This window comes from Pristis pectinata, chromosome 25, assembly GCF_009764475.1.
Source record: "Pristis pectinata isolate sPriPec2 chromosome 25, sPriPec2.1.pri, whole genome shotgun sequence".
In the NCBI taxonomy this organism is placed as follows: Eukaryota; Metazoa; Chordata; class Chondrichthyes; order Rhinopristiformes; family Pristidae; genus Pristis; species Pristis pectinata.
The window spans coordinates 1,912,007-1,928,840 of NC_067429.1; the positions used below are offsets into that span (position 1 = coordinate 1,912,007).

At 49.8% G+C, this 16,834-nt stretch overlaps 1 protein-coding gene across 1 annotated transcript in view; it reads right to left on the minus strand.

Annotated features, from left to right (window-relative positions):
• Window positions 1-4,414: 4,414 nt before the first annotated feature.
• Window positions 4,415-16,834, minus strand: part of LOC127582898 (catenin beta-1-like) — a 55,246-nt gene continuing 42,826 nt past the window's right edge. Inside the window, 10 exon segments of the mRNA XM_052038539.1 lie at window positions 4,415-5,396; window positions 8,030-8,129; window positions 8,692-8,728; window positions 10,674-10,793; window positions 11,273-11,423; window positions 12,611-12,730; window positions 13,063-13,215; window positions 13,813-13,832; window positions 13,835-14,149; window positions 16,209-16,313. Of these exon segments, the coding sequence (XP_051894499.1) occupies window positions 10,720-10,793; window positions 11,273-11,423; window positions 12,611-12,730; window positions 13,063-13,215; window positions 13,813-13,832; window positions 13,835-14,149; window positions 16,209-16,313 (938 nt within the window). The 3' untranslated portion in view covers window positions 4,415-5,396; window positions 8,030-8,129; window positions 8,692-8,728; window positions 10,674-10,719.

Consider the following 16,834-nt stretch of genomic DNA (forward strand, 5'->3'; position numbering starts at 1 on the left):
TACCTGCCTCACCCACTCCCTCTGGCAGCTCGTTCCATACACTCACCACCCTCTGCGTGGAAAATTTGCCCCTCAGATCCCTTTGGATCTTTCGCCTCTCACCCTAAATCTATGCTCCCCACCCCCCCCCCCCGTTTTGGACTCCCCTACCCTGGGGAAGAAACTGTTACCGTCCAGCTTATATATGCTTCTCATGATTTTATAAACATCTGTACAATCAGTTCTCATTCTCCTACACTCAGAGGAATAAAGACCTAGCCTGGCCAACCTCTCCCTATAACTCAGGCTCTCTGGCATTGATGTACATTGGGATCTCGGGGGTGCAAGTCCAGAGCTCCCTGAAAGTGGCAACACAAGTGAATAGGGTGGTAGAGAAGGTGTACGGCATGCCTGCCTTCATTGGTTGGGGCACTGAGGATTGGGAAGTCATGTTGCAGCTGTACAAAACTTTAGTGAGGCCACATTTGGAGTATTGTGAGCAGTTCTAGTCACCACACTATAGGAATGATGTGGGGGCTTTGGGGAGGTTCACCAGGATGCTGCCTGTATTAGGGAATATTAGCCATAAGGAGAGGTTGGACAAACTTGGGTTGTTTTCTCTGGAGCATCAGAAGCTGAGGGGAGACCTGATCGAGATTTATAAAGTTATGAGAAGCACAAATAGGGTAGACAATCAGAATGTCTTTGCCAGGGTGAAAATGTCAAATACTAGAGGGCTCAGCTTTAAAGTGAGAGGCAGGAAGTTTAAAGGAGATTTAGGAGGCAAGTTTCTTGTTTTACACAGAGAGTGGTGGGTGCCTGGAACGGGCTGCCAGGAAAGGCGGTGGAGGCAGATTCAACAGCAAGGTTTAAGAAGCATTTAGACAGACACGTGAACAGACAGGATCCAGGCATGTGCAGGCAGATGAGAATAGTTCCATTGGCACAGACTCGCTGGGCATGAAGGACCTGTTCCTGTGCTGTTCTGTTCAATATGGAACGTTGGAAGGTGAGGCAAAGGGAAGACGTGTCTGGTGGTGGAGTCTTGTTGGAGTTGGTGGAAGTTGTGAAGGATGATGGTGGGGTGGAAGACGAGGACCAGGGAGCTCTGCTTGTGCTCGATCCAGGGGAGAGGGGGTTGTAGGCAGAGGTGCAGGAAATAGATGAGATGTGGTCTAGGGCTCCGTCCAGTGGAAGTCGTGGTTTAGGAGGAAGGAGGACATTTTATAGACATCTGTGCAAGATGTCTCATCATCAGAACAAGTATGAGGGAGTTGGAGAAATTGAGAGAACGGAGTGGAGTTCCACTACAGGAAGCCGGGTTGACCATGAGGTGGCTGTGGGAGTCTGTGCGTTGGGGCTGGTGGAGACGAGAGTTTCAGGAAGGGAAGGACTGTCAGAAATGGACCGTGAAGGTGAAGGGCAGGAAACTGGGAGCAAAAGCCCCAGAACCAGCTGCACCTCTAACCCAGCACTCCAGAGGACAGAGAGAGGAGGGGTCGAGGTGGGGGAGAGCACAATGTGATCCAGTGGAACGGGGAGGAAAGGCGCCTCCGCTGACAGTGAGAGCGAGTGGCCACCGGAGGGCAGTCACGGACCTTCTGGACCATTGACGGCGGCTCAGACCCGGTCATTGTCTCCCTCTGCTGGCAGATCCTGGCATAGTCTGCGAGTCAGAGAGATGCAGCACCGGGAGAGGCCATTCGACCCGGCGTGTCTCTGCTGACCACCAAGAACCCATTTACACTAATCCTGCAGTCATCTCATTTTTTTTTTATTCTCCCCTCATTCTCATCAGCTCTCCCGACCCCCAGAATCTACCACTCACCTACACACCAGGGGCAATTTACAGTGGCCAATTAACCGAACATTTTCCCCCTCTGGTTTTATTCCTATTCGCTTTTACCATTTCTGTTTATCTTTTACTTTGGACGATGAGATTTCCTGATTTTGTTGTTAAACTCCTGATACAGGCCACGGTCAGGCAGATGGGATCAGTTTAAATTGGCGCCATGTTCGGGTTAGACGGTGGGCCGAAGGGTCTACTCCTGTCCTCTGTTCCACGATCAGTCTCTCCTTCCCGACTCTCCATAAACCTGGAGTGTGGCCACACGGGACACAAGAGCAAATTATCCTCGTTTTCTAAAAATTGTCCACAGAATTGATTTTTCCTTAAAAGACTGAAATTCGAGCTCTCTGAACCAAAGGTCCCAGAGACAGGGACTTCCTCTGTCGGTGCGCGGGCATCCCTGCCCAGAGCCTTTCTGACTGCAGGTCGCTCTGTCTCCCCTCTCTGACTTCCTCAGTTCCCTCCTTCCCTCGCATTTCGGGACAGGACCGGCACGATCTCAGCCTCCGATCCCCGGTAGCCAGCGCTGGCCTGGCGCAGCTCTGAAACCGCCACTTAATGCGTCCGCCCCAGAGCCTCTGGCCGGGCAATTCTGACCGCACTTTCAAGGGAATCAAGAGGAGCCCTGACCTCGGCTCCCCTCCCCCGCCGGGCCCCACCTGCCCATCACCCCCACCCCCACCCCCCCCCCCCCCCGCCTCACCTGGTTCCACCGGTCACCTACCAGCCCCTGTCTCACCCCTCCGTCTCTCCTGACACCGGCTGTCTCCCTCCTCTCTACACGTCTCAGCGGGTCGGGCAGTAGAAATGTCGACAATTCCTCCCCCTACCCCCTACCCCCCCCAACCCCCGCACCCCACAGATACCGCCCGTTCCTCCGGCAGATTGTCTGTTGCTCCAGGTTCCAGCGTGGGCCGTCTCCCGTGTCTTCAAGATATTTCACCCCATTTATCTGAGTCCCACGATCCCCCCACACACGCTCCCCCCACCCGCTCGCCACACACAACCCCTCGCTCCCTGCGAAGAATGTCACCTAAAGTAGGCATCAGTGCGGTCAATGAAAAGCCTGGGGTCAGAGACGCTGGTGTGAAGCGGCCCCCGGGGCGAGGAGAGGCGGCCGGACATTTGATGGAAGGAACCACACAAACTCAGCGGGTCGGGCAGCGTCTGTCGTGCGTTGATCCATATTCCAGTATCTGCCGTCTCCAATGCTCCGGAGCTCGGGGCCGGAGCGGTGGGAAATGACCCCCTTGTCCTTTAACGCTCCCGGCTGCGGTGAGTCAGCTCTGTGGAACACACCCCTCTACTGGCAGCGCCGCTCACGGCGCGCACTGTGGGTGGGTGGGTGGGAGGGAGGGAGGGATGGATGGAGGGGGGGGGAGGGAGGAGGGAGGGAGAGAGAGAGGGAGGGAGGGATGGGGAGGGAGGGAGAGAGGGAGGGAGGGGGAGGGAAGGGGAGGGAGGGGAGAGAGATGGAGGGAGGGGGAGGGATGGAGGGAGGGAGGGAGGGAGAGAGGGAGGGATGGACGGAGGGATTGATCGGTCATGATGCACAATGGACTTGGTAAACGCACAAAGGAGCCTTTATTCCGGACGTGACAGACCTCCGAGGCATCGCCATCAACTGCCGACTGGCGGCGACCGTCCCTCTCCCTCCACAGACGCTGCCCGACGTGTGACTCCGCTGAATCACTGCCTCGCTGCTCCGGGCATGCGGGCGGCCGTCCTCTGTCCGAAGGGTCAGCAGACACCAGGGAGGGACTGCAGCTGGGCGCCGGCTGCAGCACACAAACCGCAGGAGGAACTCAGCGGGTCGGGCAGCGTCTGTGGAGGGAGAGGGACGGTCGCCGCCAGGCAGCATCTCTGGAGACTAGAAGAGTGAAATTATTCAGAACAAGCCAAAGACAGCAAGCAGTCATTGCCTTTTGTTTCTCTCTTCACTCCCCCCCCCTCCCCAAAATCAGGTAGAAAGTACGAAAGCTTCTATTCCACTGTTATAAGACTCCGTACACTAAAGACCTCTTATACACTAAGGATGAACCCTTGATTTCTCAATCTACCTCATCATGGCCTTGCACCTTATTGTCTGCCTGCACTGCACTTTCTCTGTAAATGTAACACTTTATTCTGCATTCTGCACCACCTCAATGTATGTACATATGGAATGAGATGTCTGGACGGTGCACAAACAGAAGGTTTTCACTGTATCTTGGTACAGGTGACAATAAACCAATTACCAAGGAAGAGAAATATTTTAATATAAGAACCAAAGTTCCAAGGGGAGGCTGTGAACTGAGTGAAGCCTCATCTCAACACCCTCCATCCAAGAGAGGAGCCTTGGCATGGATTCTGACTCCTGGACATCTGCTGATGCAGGAAAGGAAAATGGCAGCTTTAAGCCAGGAAACGTTTGTTCCACGAGTGCCCAGTGGTCGTGGTAACAGAGCCCAATGTACGCAAGCCAGAGTGAATCAGCCAACACAGCAATCGGGGCGAGTGCCCAGTTTAATTCGCCCAACTGAGGCCATGCAGACAGCAGGTCCACTGACCTGGGATAGAAACTTTCCATAAAGCAGGGCCCAGACATTGAGATATATTTTTAATTTGCTTTTTACAAAAACTTACAGGAATTATCAAAGGTGCTTCACTGAAACCATGCTCCTGTATAAATGTCCTGCACCACCATACAATGTACAATTAAAGGAATCGGCGATTATCTGAAAGCTCTTTAAAATGGTTACAGCAAAAAAAAACAAAACACCAGCCACCGTTAATAGAAATCAGGAGAGACACCTCCGCCACGCTGCCGCCTCTCGGGTTACTAATCTCCTGGGATTGTAGCCTGCGGATCAAACCCAATGGGTCTTCGCCCTTTGTCCTGGGCTTGGGCTCCAACTCGCCCCACACTGTGGTAAGCACAGGCCAAATTGTGACCACGCATGATGATACCCAAATTCACCAGAAAGGGATGGGGCTGCAGGGAGTGAAGTGGGAGGGAGACCCTACAGACTCTGCCCCACCTACACCCCTAATTTCAGAGCCCGCTAGCTCTGAACATCTCAATAACAAGGAGGATCTCTCCTGTGGGACAATCCCCAGGTTCCATCAGAGAGGCGGCTGCAAATCAGAGGGAGAATGGAGATCTGGGTCACACCTGGCAGATCCCTCGGGGACTGACCTGGGACAGTTAAACCTCCGCCCCAACAATGGCAGCATCCAGACACCCAGTTGAAAGACAAGCAAATGTATCCCTAAATAATCTAAAGCTAGAGTGAAACTGGTTTAAAAAATAAAGTCAACCTTTGGTAAAATGTGATTCCGAACGTTCAAAGCTCTGGGGAATTAAGGTGTGAAGTTGTGTTTGAGATAGTTAGACAGAAGTGAAACCTTCAGCCAGGCTCCAGTTTGTTCAATCGGACACTGAAATTTTCCTCAATTAATCCCACGCTGAAAGGTTTCGGATAAAGCTTCCCACAGGCGCTCCGTGACACGTCAGGCACTTCCCCCTCTGAAACTCTGCCACACTCTGTTAAAAGCAGTCTTGCAGCTGCCTCAGTCAGCACCAGACCTATTGACAAAGGGTCAGTCACAATCAGCACAACAAGGTCACCTGACAGAGAACAGCCCACCTCGCCCACCGGTGACTCCCCTCACTCCCGGCCACAGAGCCAGGGAAACCTGCCTCTGTTCACCGCGAGAGAGGTCAGAGCCACATCTCACTGCAACCCGAGGATGCACCAGGCACTACTGAAACGTGGTCGCTGTGCAACTGGGGAAATGCAGCAGCCAGCTAACACACAGCAAGATCCCAAAAACAGCAGCAGGGGCTGCAGTACATCCTTGGCAGTGGTCAACATTTTTAAGCTCATTAACAAGTTAAATTCAAAAGGTAAAACAAACACAGGCCTGGGAATAAAGGGGTTAGATACAGAATAAAGAAAAAAAAACAAAGTGATAAAATGCTGGAAACAAGACAACAGGTCAGGCAGCATCTGTGGAGGGGAACGTGGGGGTTTGACCAGATAACAGGATGGCAAAGTTGATGGGGAGGGAAACATTGGCCAGAACACAGGAGAGGCCTATTCCTCTTCCAAATAATGCCTGTTTTATTTAAAAATACCACCCAAGGGGGGTGGGGGGGGGGGGGGGGTGAGGGGGAGGGGATGGGGGCAGGGGCAGAAGTGGCTACAGTTTATAGTTGGAAACCTGAAATAAAACAAAGTGCTGGAAACACTCAGTAGTCAGGAAGCATCTGTGGAGAGAGAAACAGAGCTGACATTTCAGGTCAATGACCTTCCTTCAACCCCAATAAACTGCTGAAAGGGTTAATGGCCTCAAACATTAACAGCTCCTTGCTCCACAGACACTGCCTGACCTGCTGAGTGTTTCGGGCATTGTCTAAGAATCTGATGCGAAGGAACCTCAGAGACAACAGCGCAAATACAGGCTGCATTGATGAGCCACCCTGGATATTTAGGCTCTAGCCTCTCGAGTGGGATTTGAACCCAAAGTTGTGACCTGACCTGACCAGAGCGGCAGTGTAATGCACTTCCCTCATTTTTTCTCTGCTGAAAGCACCAACTCCCCAGGTCTCAGTTCCAGTTGTTGGAGGCAATGCCATACATCACAATCAGGTGAGAACACAGGCACTTTGACTGTAAGAAGCATCACACCATCAATAACCTGTCCTCATGAGCATGGAGGTGAACACTTCTCTGAAACCATTGCACAGGAGGAAGCAGCACAAACCCTGACTGGTGTCTCCCCTCCCACTAAACAGGGTCTTGGAAGCACTAACACCTGATTAGGCAGAGTCAGGGACTGATGAACAGATTGGGTCTGAGGGCCAGTGGCAGTGGCCTTACCCTGGGTCAGCAGGTCATGGGGGTTAAGCCCCACCTCCCCATCATGGGACTTGAGCCCTTAATCCATGTGGATGAAAATGATGCCATGGCACTAGTTGAGGAATAGGGGTCCTCGCCAGGGACTGCTCAATATTCATCAACAAATCACTGTCATTACTAAAATTATTGGCCATTTCACATGGTGGTCTATGGGAGCTTGCATTGCACATTGGCTGCCATATTGATATAATGTGACCAAATTGGCTGGAAAGCATGCAGATATCAAGCAGCTCTGAAAGACGCCATAGAAATGAGAGTCTTCACTCGGTTTCAGTGAGTCAACCTTTGGAAGGCAGAGTCAACAGTAGGAGAATGACTCCACATCTGGCAGGGAGGGACTCAAGAGGGTGTGGATCTCAGAGACTCCAGCTTGAGGAAGCGGATCCCACACAGGGCCCAACCTACTCAGAGGAGTTGTTGACTGAACATTGTTGAAAACTTGCATTCTTAAAAGATCACAAAATCAGACTGAAGCAGTAGAGAAGCCATTCAGCCTACTGTGCTGGTACTAGCTCTTCGACAGAGCTACCCTAACACCATCACCATTAAGGTGGATTACAGGGGCTGTGCAGATGAAGGTAGCAATGCTGCACATTCATTGGCTGACTGAGGTAATGCGTTAGCTTGGAACACAGGTCAGGGGCAGGGTCAAGAACCATTGGCTGAGGGCAGAATTTTGGATATGCATTTCTAGGACCTTGGTTATGCCCCAGAGACATCCCCCAAATGTGATCAAAACCACAGTGCCTATGACTTCACAGACATCATCCAACCAAAACCTATTAATCCTTGGATCTGGGTCTGTCCACCTCAGAAGGAAGCTCCACCTTCCCAAATCTCCAGGCCCATTAAATTCAGACTAATCAAACCAGCTAGTGAGATACATTCAACTCAGGAAACTGAGCTGGCAGAGTGAGGGGAGTCCTTGTCCCTGTGGCAGAGGCTCGGATGCCTCAGCCAGTCCTTCAGTTCACCACTTACACCTTCCAAACTTTACGCTGCCAACCCTAGTCCAAGGGAGTGGAAATTTCCATTGGCCTCGAGCGATGCTCATTCTTCACGGTCTTTCACATCCAGCACTGTGAACACATGGGGGCAGCCAGTTCAAACCCGCAAAGGCTCTTTTGAAAGTATTATCATGTTAACCCCTCTCCCATGAACAAGGATAACCTGATGCGAAATCAAGGGCTTGACATTTTGCAAAGCTTCTTGATCATCAGGACAGTCTCGTGGCTTGTGGGAGAATATCCCTAAAACTTAGGATCTATGCATTTCCCCTTCCAGTGTTCAATTTTACCTGTTTATACGGTTGCTACTTTCCATCTATGCCATCTGATTGTAATCAGGGCCCAGATCACACTCTGGATTCCCAAAGGAGTTGTATGGGATGCTGGTCTCTGCTCAAGCACACAAAGAAAAACACTTCTTAATTAAAATTGAGATTAAAAAATGCAAACAAAAACAATTAGAATCCATTATTGCTCAGCGAGTCAACCTCAAGTTATAAGGAATGTCGCCTCCCTCCAACATTCACATTTTCTGCTCCAGGGAGTCAAAAATTGCTCTGAATAGATCTTGGGAGTCATTCGATCTTAACATCAATGCTTTTGGACATCAACGCTGATAAAATCATCATGCCCAATCCAGTTCATTAGAGAACAAGTAGCAGACTTGACAGGGTCTGCTGAGCTGTATTTGCCATGCTGAGGGAGGCGAAATTTTAAACTTCCACCCCTCTGCCCTTCCACCATGGCAGAGAGAGAGTGGGTTGGCAAGAATATGTCCATCTGTTTATGCACACTCCAAGAGAAACAGTGCACATACACACCTGTTCAGTCGCATCTCCCTCTGTAACTATACCTCTAAGATATGTAGTAATTAAATATATAGAGAAATCAACATTCTTTCACTTCATATAAATCAGAAACATTGGGATATTTAACAACTCCTTAAACTCACCCGGTTGGTAGCCATCAGCAGCCATCAATCTGTCCACCTGGGGAGTGTAAGGAACAAGAGTTAGCAGGAACCCTACTGTGTCCCACTTACAAAAAGCAGGAACAATCCACGGACAAAAGAACTGAATTCCAGAAGCAATGAGAGTGATTGCCCTCCTTATAAATGCAGCATTGGAGTGAACCACATCTACAGCCCCTGCTGACATGGAATTAAAGGGCATAGGGACAACGCCAGTGGTTGGAGTCATACTTCACACACAGAAAGCACAGTTGTGTTTCTGGATGTCAGTCTCAGCCCCAGGGGCTCCTTAGGGCAGTGTCTTCAGCTCACGCACCTTCAGCTGTCTCAATGATCTTCTTTCCCTCAAGTTCAGGAAAGGAGATGCTCGCTGATGACTCAGTGTGCAGTATTTGGAACTCTGCAGATAACGAAGCAATCCACACTTGCATGCAGCAAGATGTGGACAATATTCCGGAGCTGATAGCTGGCAAATAATCCTGATGGCCAAGTGCTAAGCAATGACTATTTCCAAGAGAGGCTTGACCCCATTCAACAGCATTACCATTGATGAAATTAGCTTCCATCCACATCCTTGGTGCGAGTGGGGTGGGGTGGTGGGGACAATGCCTCCTGGAAGAGGTCACCATTGACAACTAACTCAACAGGACCAATCACATGAATATTGTGGCTATCAAAGCAGAATAGAGACTTGGTGCATGGAGCATAACTCCAAAGTTGGAGGGGACATGGACAGACACAGCTGCCTTGTTAGGACACAGACATGAAGTGGCACCTTAACCAAAGTTGTATTGAGGTCAAGGTTTTGTGACTCGCCTCCTGACACCACAAAGTCCCTCCACCATCTACAATGAACAAGTCAGCTATGTGATGCAATATCCTCCACTTGTCTGGGTGACTGAAGTACCATTAACCCAGGAAGCTCAGCACCATCCAGGACAAAGTAGCAGTAGCCTCCTTGATTGGTACCCCATCCATCAGCCTGAACATTCGTTCCTTCCATTGATGGTGACCTGCGGCTGCATCATCTGCAAAATGCACCGCAGTTACTTGAATAGACTTAACAGGAAACTCACAAACTCCACTGTCTTGAAGGACAAGTGTTGTAGGCACATGGGAGCACCATCTGCTGGCTCCCTGCCTGGCCACACCCTGCCCTGAGCTGGATGTGTATCACCATTTCCCCTTCCTATTGATGTAACTCATGAATTTGCCTATCATGGAGGGACTGAAGCCATCCAATGAGCCAGTCCAGACAGCATCAACTGCCTATCGAACCTCAAAATACAACTTTAATGAAGCTGCACGTAATTGCTTTTCCATGCTATAACAAGATGCAGATGGACACAGCTACCATCTCCAATGCTGGAATTACGTCCCAGATACTCACGTACAAACATCCAAAGCATGATCTGGGAAACTACAAGCACTTCTCTTCATTACTCATTGGGTGGACAGTCAGAGACTTTTTTCCCAGTGCGACAATGGCTAACATGAGGGGACATAATTTTAAGGTGATTGGAGGAAGGTATAAGGGGGATGTCAGGGGTAAGTTTGTTTGGTTTTTTTTTTTTACAGACAGTGGTGGGTGCGTGGAACACACTGCCAGCAGAGGTTGTGGGGGCAGATACATTAGGGACATTGAAGAGACTCTTAGATAGACACATGAATGATAGAAAAATAGTGGGCTATGTGGGAGGGAAGGGTTAGATAGATTTTAGAGCAGGATAAAATGTCGGCACAACATTGTGGGCCGAAGGGCCTGTACTGTACTGTGCTGTAGTGTTCTATGTTCTGTTACTCTCTGCATCATGTCCCCAGGTCATCTCCACACCTAGCTGCCTTTAGCAGCACAGCTTTGTTCTCGCTAACGCCCATTGTTGGGGATGTCGCAACACTGCTGATTCAGAACACATGATCATCCCTCACCACCCATGGGCAATCGCCAGAAATCCGTCACTTACCGCATCCCAAGCCTCTGGGTCATTCCTGAACAGCGTGCTGGTCAATTCAACCGACAGTCGCTTCGGTAATCCTGAGGCTTATCTTCCGATATCGGAAAAACACTGCAGCAGCATAGGTAGCTGCAGAGCAGGGAGGAAGGTCAGCACACAATGTCATGGTTCACACTACAGCACAAAAACAGGCCATTTGCCAAACTGGTCAATGCTGGTCCCCTCACTCCCTCAATGACATTCTGTTAGTGCTTATCCAAGTATTCAAGAGTCAAGAGGGACATCAAGTCAGACGTCAGCTGGGTTTCCCGATTCAAACAGAGATGCTCTGCCAGACTGGAGCTCTTTGGGGTTTTAGCCCCCCCTCCCCAGATACAAACAGGAGCAGCCATCCTCCACCCCAGTGATGCAGCCATGGAACTGGTCAGTGAGAGGAGCCCCAGGTGATTTTATTTCACAGCCCACAGATGTACTCTGGTCCCTGCACACCTAAAACCCTCTCCTACCTACCTGCCCCATCTCCTGTGTCCTGGCCCCACACCGGAAACCAACTCCCTACGTCCCCAGCCAGGTACGACAATGGTGTCACACAGACTGTGCACACTTACCAATGCCCTCATTCGAAGAGTGCAACATCTCGGTCAGGGGTACTGCGGCCTGCTCTTGGTCCATCTCCTCTGCTGCTTCCCGATCTTGGGCAAGTTCACACAGGACACCAGCTGCAACACGCTGAATATTTTCAACTGGGGAGTAGAGGAGCTGGCGAACAGGAGCAGGAGGAACAATCATGACCACAGCATGCCAACAAACTACAAACACTTTAATGAGATAATGGATCAATGCTTTAAGGTCAGTCCCTCTCCCTCTTGATTCCTTGCCAAGAAACAGATCCATGCAAGCTGGTAACAAAACCCACAGCCATTCTGTGCAAGTTTGAATAGATTAAGTCTGAGGGAACCTTCAATCTAATCAATGATTAGCAATGAGTGTTAATGAAAAGGTTAACCAAGCATTTACCATTCTGTATTTACCAATGTTATACTGCTACTGAGTATGTTAAATGTCCTGCTTAACTATGGATGGCTAATTTTGGATTTAGCATCGAACCAGGGCTGACATTATAGCAGTGGTCAGTTTCAGGATGAATTATTTAAATGACTGTCACTGAATCTCCTGAGAAGTCAGCTGTGGGTTAAGGACAAACAAAATCAGAAGATTGTAAATCCTATCCAGAGAGTGGAGCTCAAAAAAAAAATCCAGGCTGACACCCCCCCAGTGCAGAGCTGTGGAAGTGCCGAGCAGTCAGAGGTGTTATTCCTTGAATGAGATGTTAAACTGACACTTTGTTGACCGCCTTAGGTGGGGCAAGATATCCTGCAGCTCTTTCAGCAGATGGGGAGATTGATCCAGTCCCTTCGCCAGTTTCTAAGAGCAAATTATCTGCTTAATGCGAGATTGTTGATTTCTAGAGCTCCAAAACAAGAGGTTCTTCAATAACTCCAATGTGCTTTGAGATGTCCTCAAATAAAATGTTAAAGGTGCTAATGTAACCACAAGCCTTTCTCAACAGGAAAGCATCAGATATCCACCATGTGTTTTCTGTGGAAAATCAATTCAGTATATTCCTCAGCAGTCAAACCTTGATTTAGTCAAACTACAATTACATGTGATGAGTTAGAGGACTTGTAGAGGTCCATCGGGAAAACATTAAGAAAGCTAAAAAAATTAATAAGGAAGCTGAAATTTTATGTTATGCATTTGTGGAATAATGCTTTTGGTATTTGACAGGGCTGAGAGCACAATGACAGGAGAGCACAATGCAGACCCCAGCTACATAGATCGGAGTACATCTCTGTAGTCAGGGTGGTTCAAGCAGTCTGTTGTCCTGTCTGGACAGGAGGGTGGAGTGAGGCAGAGCTGTCTATGTTTTAGCAAGCACGGCTTACCTGGACAAAGAGTGGGATGGTGTTGAGCTGGGTGATGAGAGCCCTGTTGGTTTGATCCCGGGCCAGAATGTGCAGTGCTCCAGTACATCCTTCCACGATCTCGTCCATTCGCACCCCATCCTGGTGGGACACATGCCACGGTCAATAGAAATGCTGCCAGCACCGTGCGCAAGGCATTTCAACATTCTTTCAAATCACCAAAAGCTCCCATTAGAGCTGCAGGTAACTGCTCTACACACCAGTGGCTTCACCCAAAAGGGCCCACTTTTAAACACTCGATAGACAGCTATTGAACTAATTAAGGAATCACAGGTGAGCCCAATCTCTCTGCACAGGGCACCATGGCACAAACAATGCATGTGCTTCAGGGTTGCTGAACATGAGTGACTTGGAGGGCAGTGGTGAGTGGGGTTGTGTGCGAGGGATAAAGGTGAGGTTGGGGTCACACGTACCATGTACTGTTGTCCTCCTCCAGGTGCCTGCCGCTGTGTGTCCTGGTGAGCTTTGACAAGGAGCTGGACGAGTCGGGGAATGACGTTGCTCTCCCGGAGAGTACTGTGATTAGCTGGGCACAACGCCAGGTTACGCACGAGTCCAACTGTAGCCTGGAAGCAGGGATGGGAAACAAAAATCAAAGTGGCACAAACCCCATGGGAGCCTCCCACCCTGCTCCCTCACTTCCCTGACCCCATCCCTTCTACCAGTGGGGCCACAAGACCCAATGCTGTAGACTGATGCCCAAGCAGGTCTTGATCTCTCTCTCTCTCTAGGTTTCTTCTCTGGTGAAGGACAAGAAAGAGAATTGGTCTTATTGTCCACCTCCAGTCTCCTGTAGGTCGAAGTCCCATCACAGGGTCAAAAATCCCAGAACACCCTTCCCAACAGCACCTTCACCAAAAGGGCTACCGTAGCTCAAGGAGTACGTCACCACCACCAAGTAGGGGCAAGCAGCAAGAACTGGCCTTGCATGGACACCCACATCGAATCTTACAGAACAGTGGGACCAGAGTTACCTGTAGGCCAACCAAGTGTCAGTTTCCTCTTCAAAGGCCAGAAGCAACATGGGACATTATGATATATCAGTTTCAACAGCACCTCAGAACCTCCCACCGTCATTGGTCCAGTACAAACTAGATCAGCATTCTAGTCCCTGCCTAGGTGAACATAACCCACCCACTCCCACATCAAGTGTTCCAATTAACCTTGATCAATGGCCAGTGGAAGGCTGGTTCAGAAGCCCGACCACAGTGGGGATGCCATAGTTGATGCGCACGTCATTCTGAGCAACCTCTGCCTCAGGGTGCCTGCTGGTGAGGTGACGGAGAGCACAGACCGTTGGCTCCATGATGTCCTCCTTCTCTCCCGCTCTCAGCATCGTGTGGACCAAGGCAACGATGCCACGGACCTGACACACCACCATCTTGTTCCTGGAGTTGTTGCAGGTGAGGTTGGAGAGGATGCCTGTGGCACAGGTCAGTACATTGATGTCATCTGAGCCCAGGAGCTGGACCATGGTAGTGAGGAGAGGCTCCAAACCTTCTGTGGCCAAGATCACACATTAAAAGGTAAATACACAATCAGAGCAGCTCAGAGCTCTGTCAGTCACACCAAACAGAGCATCTAACTTATCCACCACAGCACAGACTGGCCATTCAAGCCCATCCAGTTTTGCCACCCCACAGCTTCTCACCACCTTTCTACTCCCCATTCTCAAACACAACCGGTTCCCTTTTGAAAGCATTACTTGTGGTAGCAAGTTCCCAATCCTCAGCACTCGACTTCAGAATTTTTTCTTGTAGTTTCTGCAGTTGATTTATTGTTAACTCTTGGACTTGTTACCCTAGATTTAGATTCCCCAACGTGGAATCCTCTTCCATATTTCCTTACAACACAGGAGGCGATTCAGCTCTTTAAGTCTATCTGGGCTCACAGGACAATCCCATTCCCACCTAATGTTCCCGGTAATCTAGTCTTCCCACATTCTCATCAACCCCCCCCCCCAGATACTCACCTACACACTAGGGGCAATTTACAGTGGCCAATTAACCTACCAATCCACTCATCTTTGGGATATGGGAAGCCACCAGGGGAAACCTACAGGGTCACAGGGAGGTTGTGCAAACTCCACACAGACAGCACCAGAGGTCGGGATTGAACCCAGGTCACTGAAGCTGTGAGGCAGCAACTACTTAACTGGACCACAGTTCTAGTTCTTTGCCCATCATTATGGCATCCGTTACACCCACCACGGCAACTCGCAACCAATGTCCATCACCTTACAGATAGGAGTGTGCTCTTCACCCCATGTCCCTCTCCCATCACACACCAGCTTTTAGGCATTGCCTTGTGATGAAGCCACTCACTCAAAGGAACAATGAAAGGGAGTGAATGTTAATAGTTGGCGAGAGTGTGAGAGTGAGAGTGTGTATGGATGAAGTTCGTGGACCCCAATACTTGATCTGAGCCCAACAGGACCTGATCAGCACATTGGGTTCAGCTGCACATTTTAGTCAATCATTTGGGTTCTGGTTGAACCAGCTGGAATCAGGATTTTATCAGTCAGGAGCATTTGGTCAGTATTTGCTGCCACTTGGGTGTTGTTGTGATGATTTGGCAATGGTCGGGCACAAAAGGAATCACAGTCCTTGGGCTTGGGTCAGGTGAGGGTCACGATTTTCTACCCGAGCAGCACTGCAGGAGACAGGCCGCGAGCACGTTAAATCATAAACACAGGCACAGAGTGCAAGAGTAAAATATTAATGACAAACTTCCATAAAACATTGATTGGAGGTTTGAGCAGCATGCATATCTGGGTAATTCATCGTAGAAATTACGTGGAAAGCAGACTGCTGAGTGTGGATGCCTCAGGACAGCAAATGACAGAGGAAGCTCCAATAGAGCGACTGCTTCCAGAGGCAGAAGATCAACACCCACCTACCCCACAGCACAACTTCCCAAAACATTTCACAGGAGCAATGCTGAAGGATGACACTGAGCACCATAGGGTGATAGTGGTACAAGGGCCCAGAGATTGGCATAAGAATGCCTTAGAAGACAAAGGGAGAGCAAGAGCTTCAGCCCAGGCTGAAGGCACATCAGCCAATGGACGAGCAATTACAAGCTACTCAAAATGGAGAAATAATATAGGACTGGGGGGGTGGAATAGAAAATAAAAGGGCTTTATTTTGGACTGTTCCACCTCAAAGTTTTGGTGGTGAGGAAGACCAAAGTGCTGAAAAACACATTGGACACAAATGCAATTCCCAGCTTATCACAGGCGTGCCAGACCCCTAACACAGGCTGACACATTCAGTGAGTACTGAAGGGGTGCTGCAGCATGTAAGGAATTAGGTATTCTCCACCCACCACCCCCGCCCCCCAACCAGGGACTTGTGTGAGTAGGGAATGTTGCAGACCATCAAAACTGCACAAATAACACCGATTTCCAGAGCATTATCTCATTATGGAAGCTACGTCATAGCAAGAACTAGACTTCAAATAACTCTGTGCAAAGCCTTGGCATGGCCTACGGGCACCTTATCAACAGGATCTCTGTCCTTTTCCAGTGATGCTGGAGTCTGTCAGATGCAGGGCCTCACCTGCTTTGTGGCTGCATCGGAGAGATTCCTCAGTGTCCACAGACAGTTCTGGACCAGCCTGGGGCTCGAGCTGTTCAGTGAAAAACCCAGGGCCTGCATTCCACCTGCGCAATGAAACAACAGCTTAATCCAGTAGAAGGGCTTGGGGAGCAAAAAGTAAAACTCAGGCGTTGAGCAGGATCCATGGAGGCAAAGGGACAGTTGACGATTCAGGTTGAGACCCTACATCAGGACTGGGTTTGTGTGCTGGGAATTCAAGTAGAAGTTCGGAGCACTGACGGTGTCAACTGCATTGACTGATGAATCCAGACCCCACTCAACCATCCAACAAAACATCTGATGTAAAACACTACAGTGCCTCGTGTACCCACGGGAACCAGCAACCCTGCACAAACGCACATCTCCAGCTGGCTCCATGAGGTTGTCACGATGGGAGATGGAGAAATGCAGCAGAGGAACAGGTCCTCAGTAGAATTAGGCTGTGCCAGTGGCCTCCTCCCACATTACTCCACCCTGATGTGCTCTCCAGTCAGTTTGCCCACATCTTTATCCAACTCCCCCGCAATGCACCTCAAACCCTGTGGGAGAAGGTCACAGCCACCATTCTGGGTAAAAAAGTTTTTAT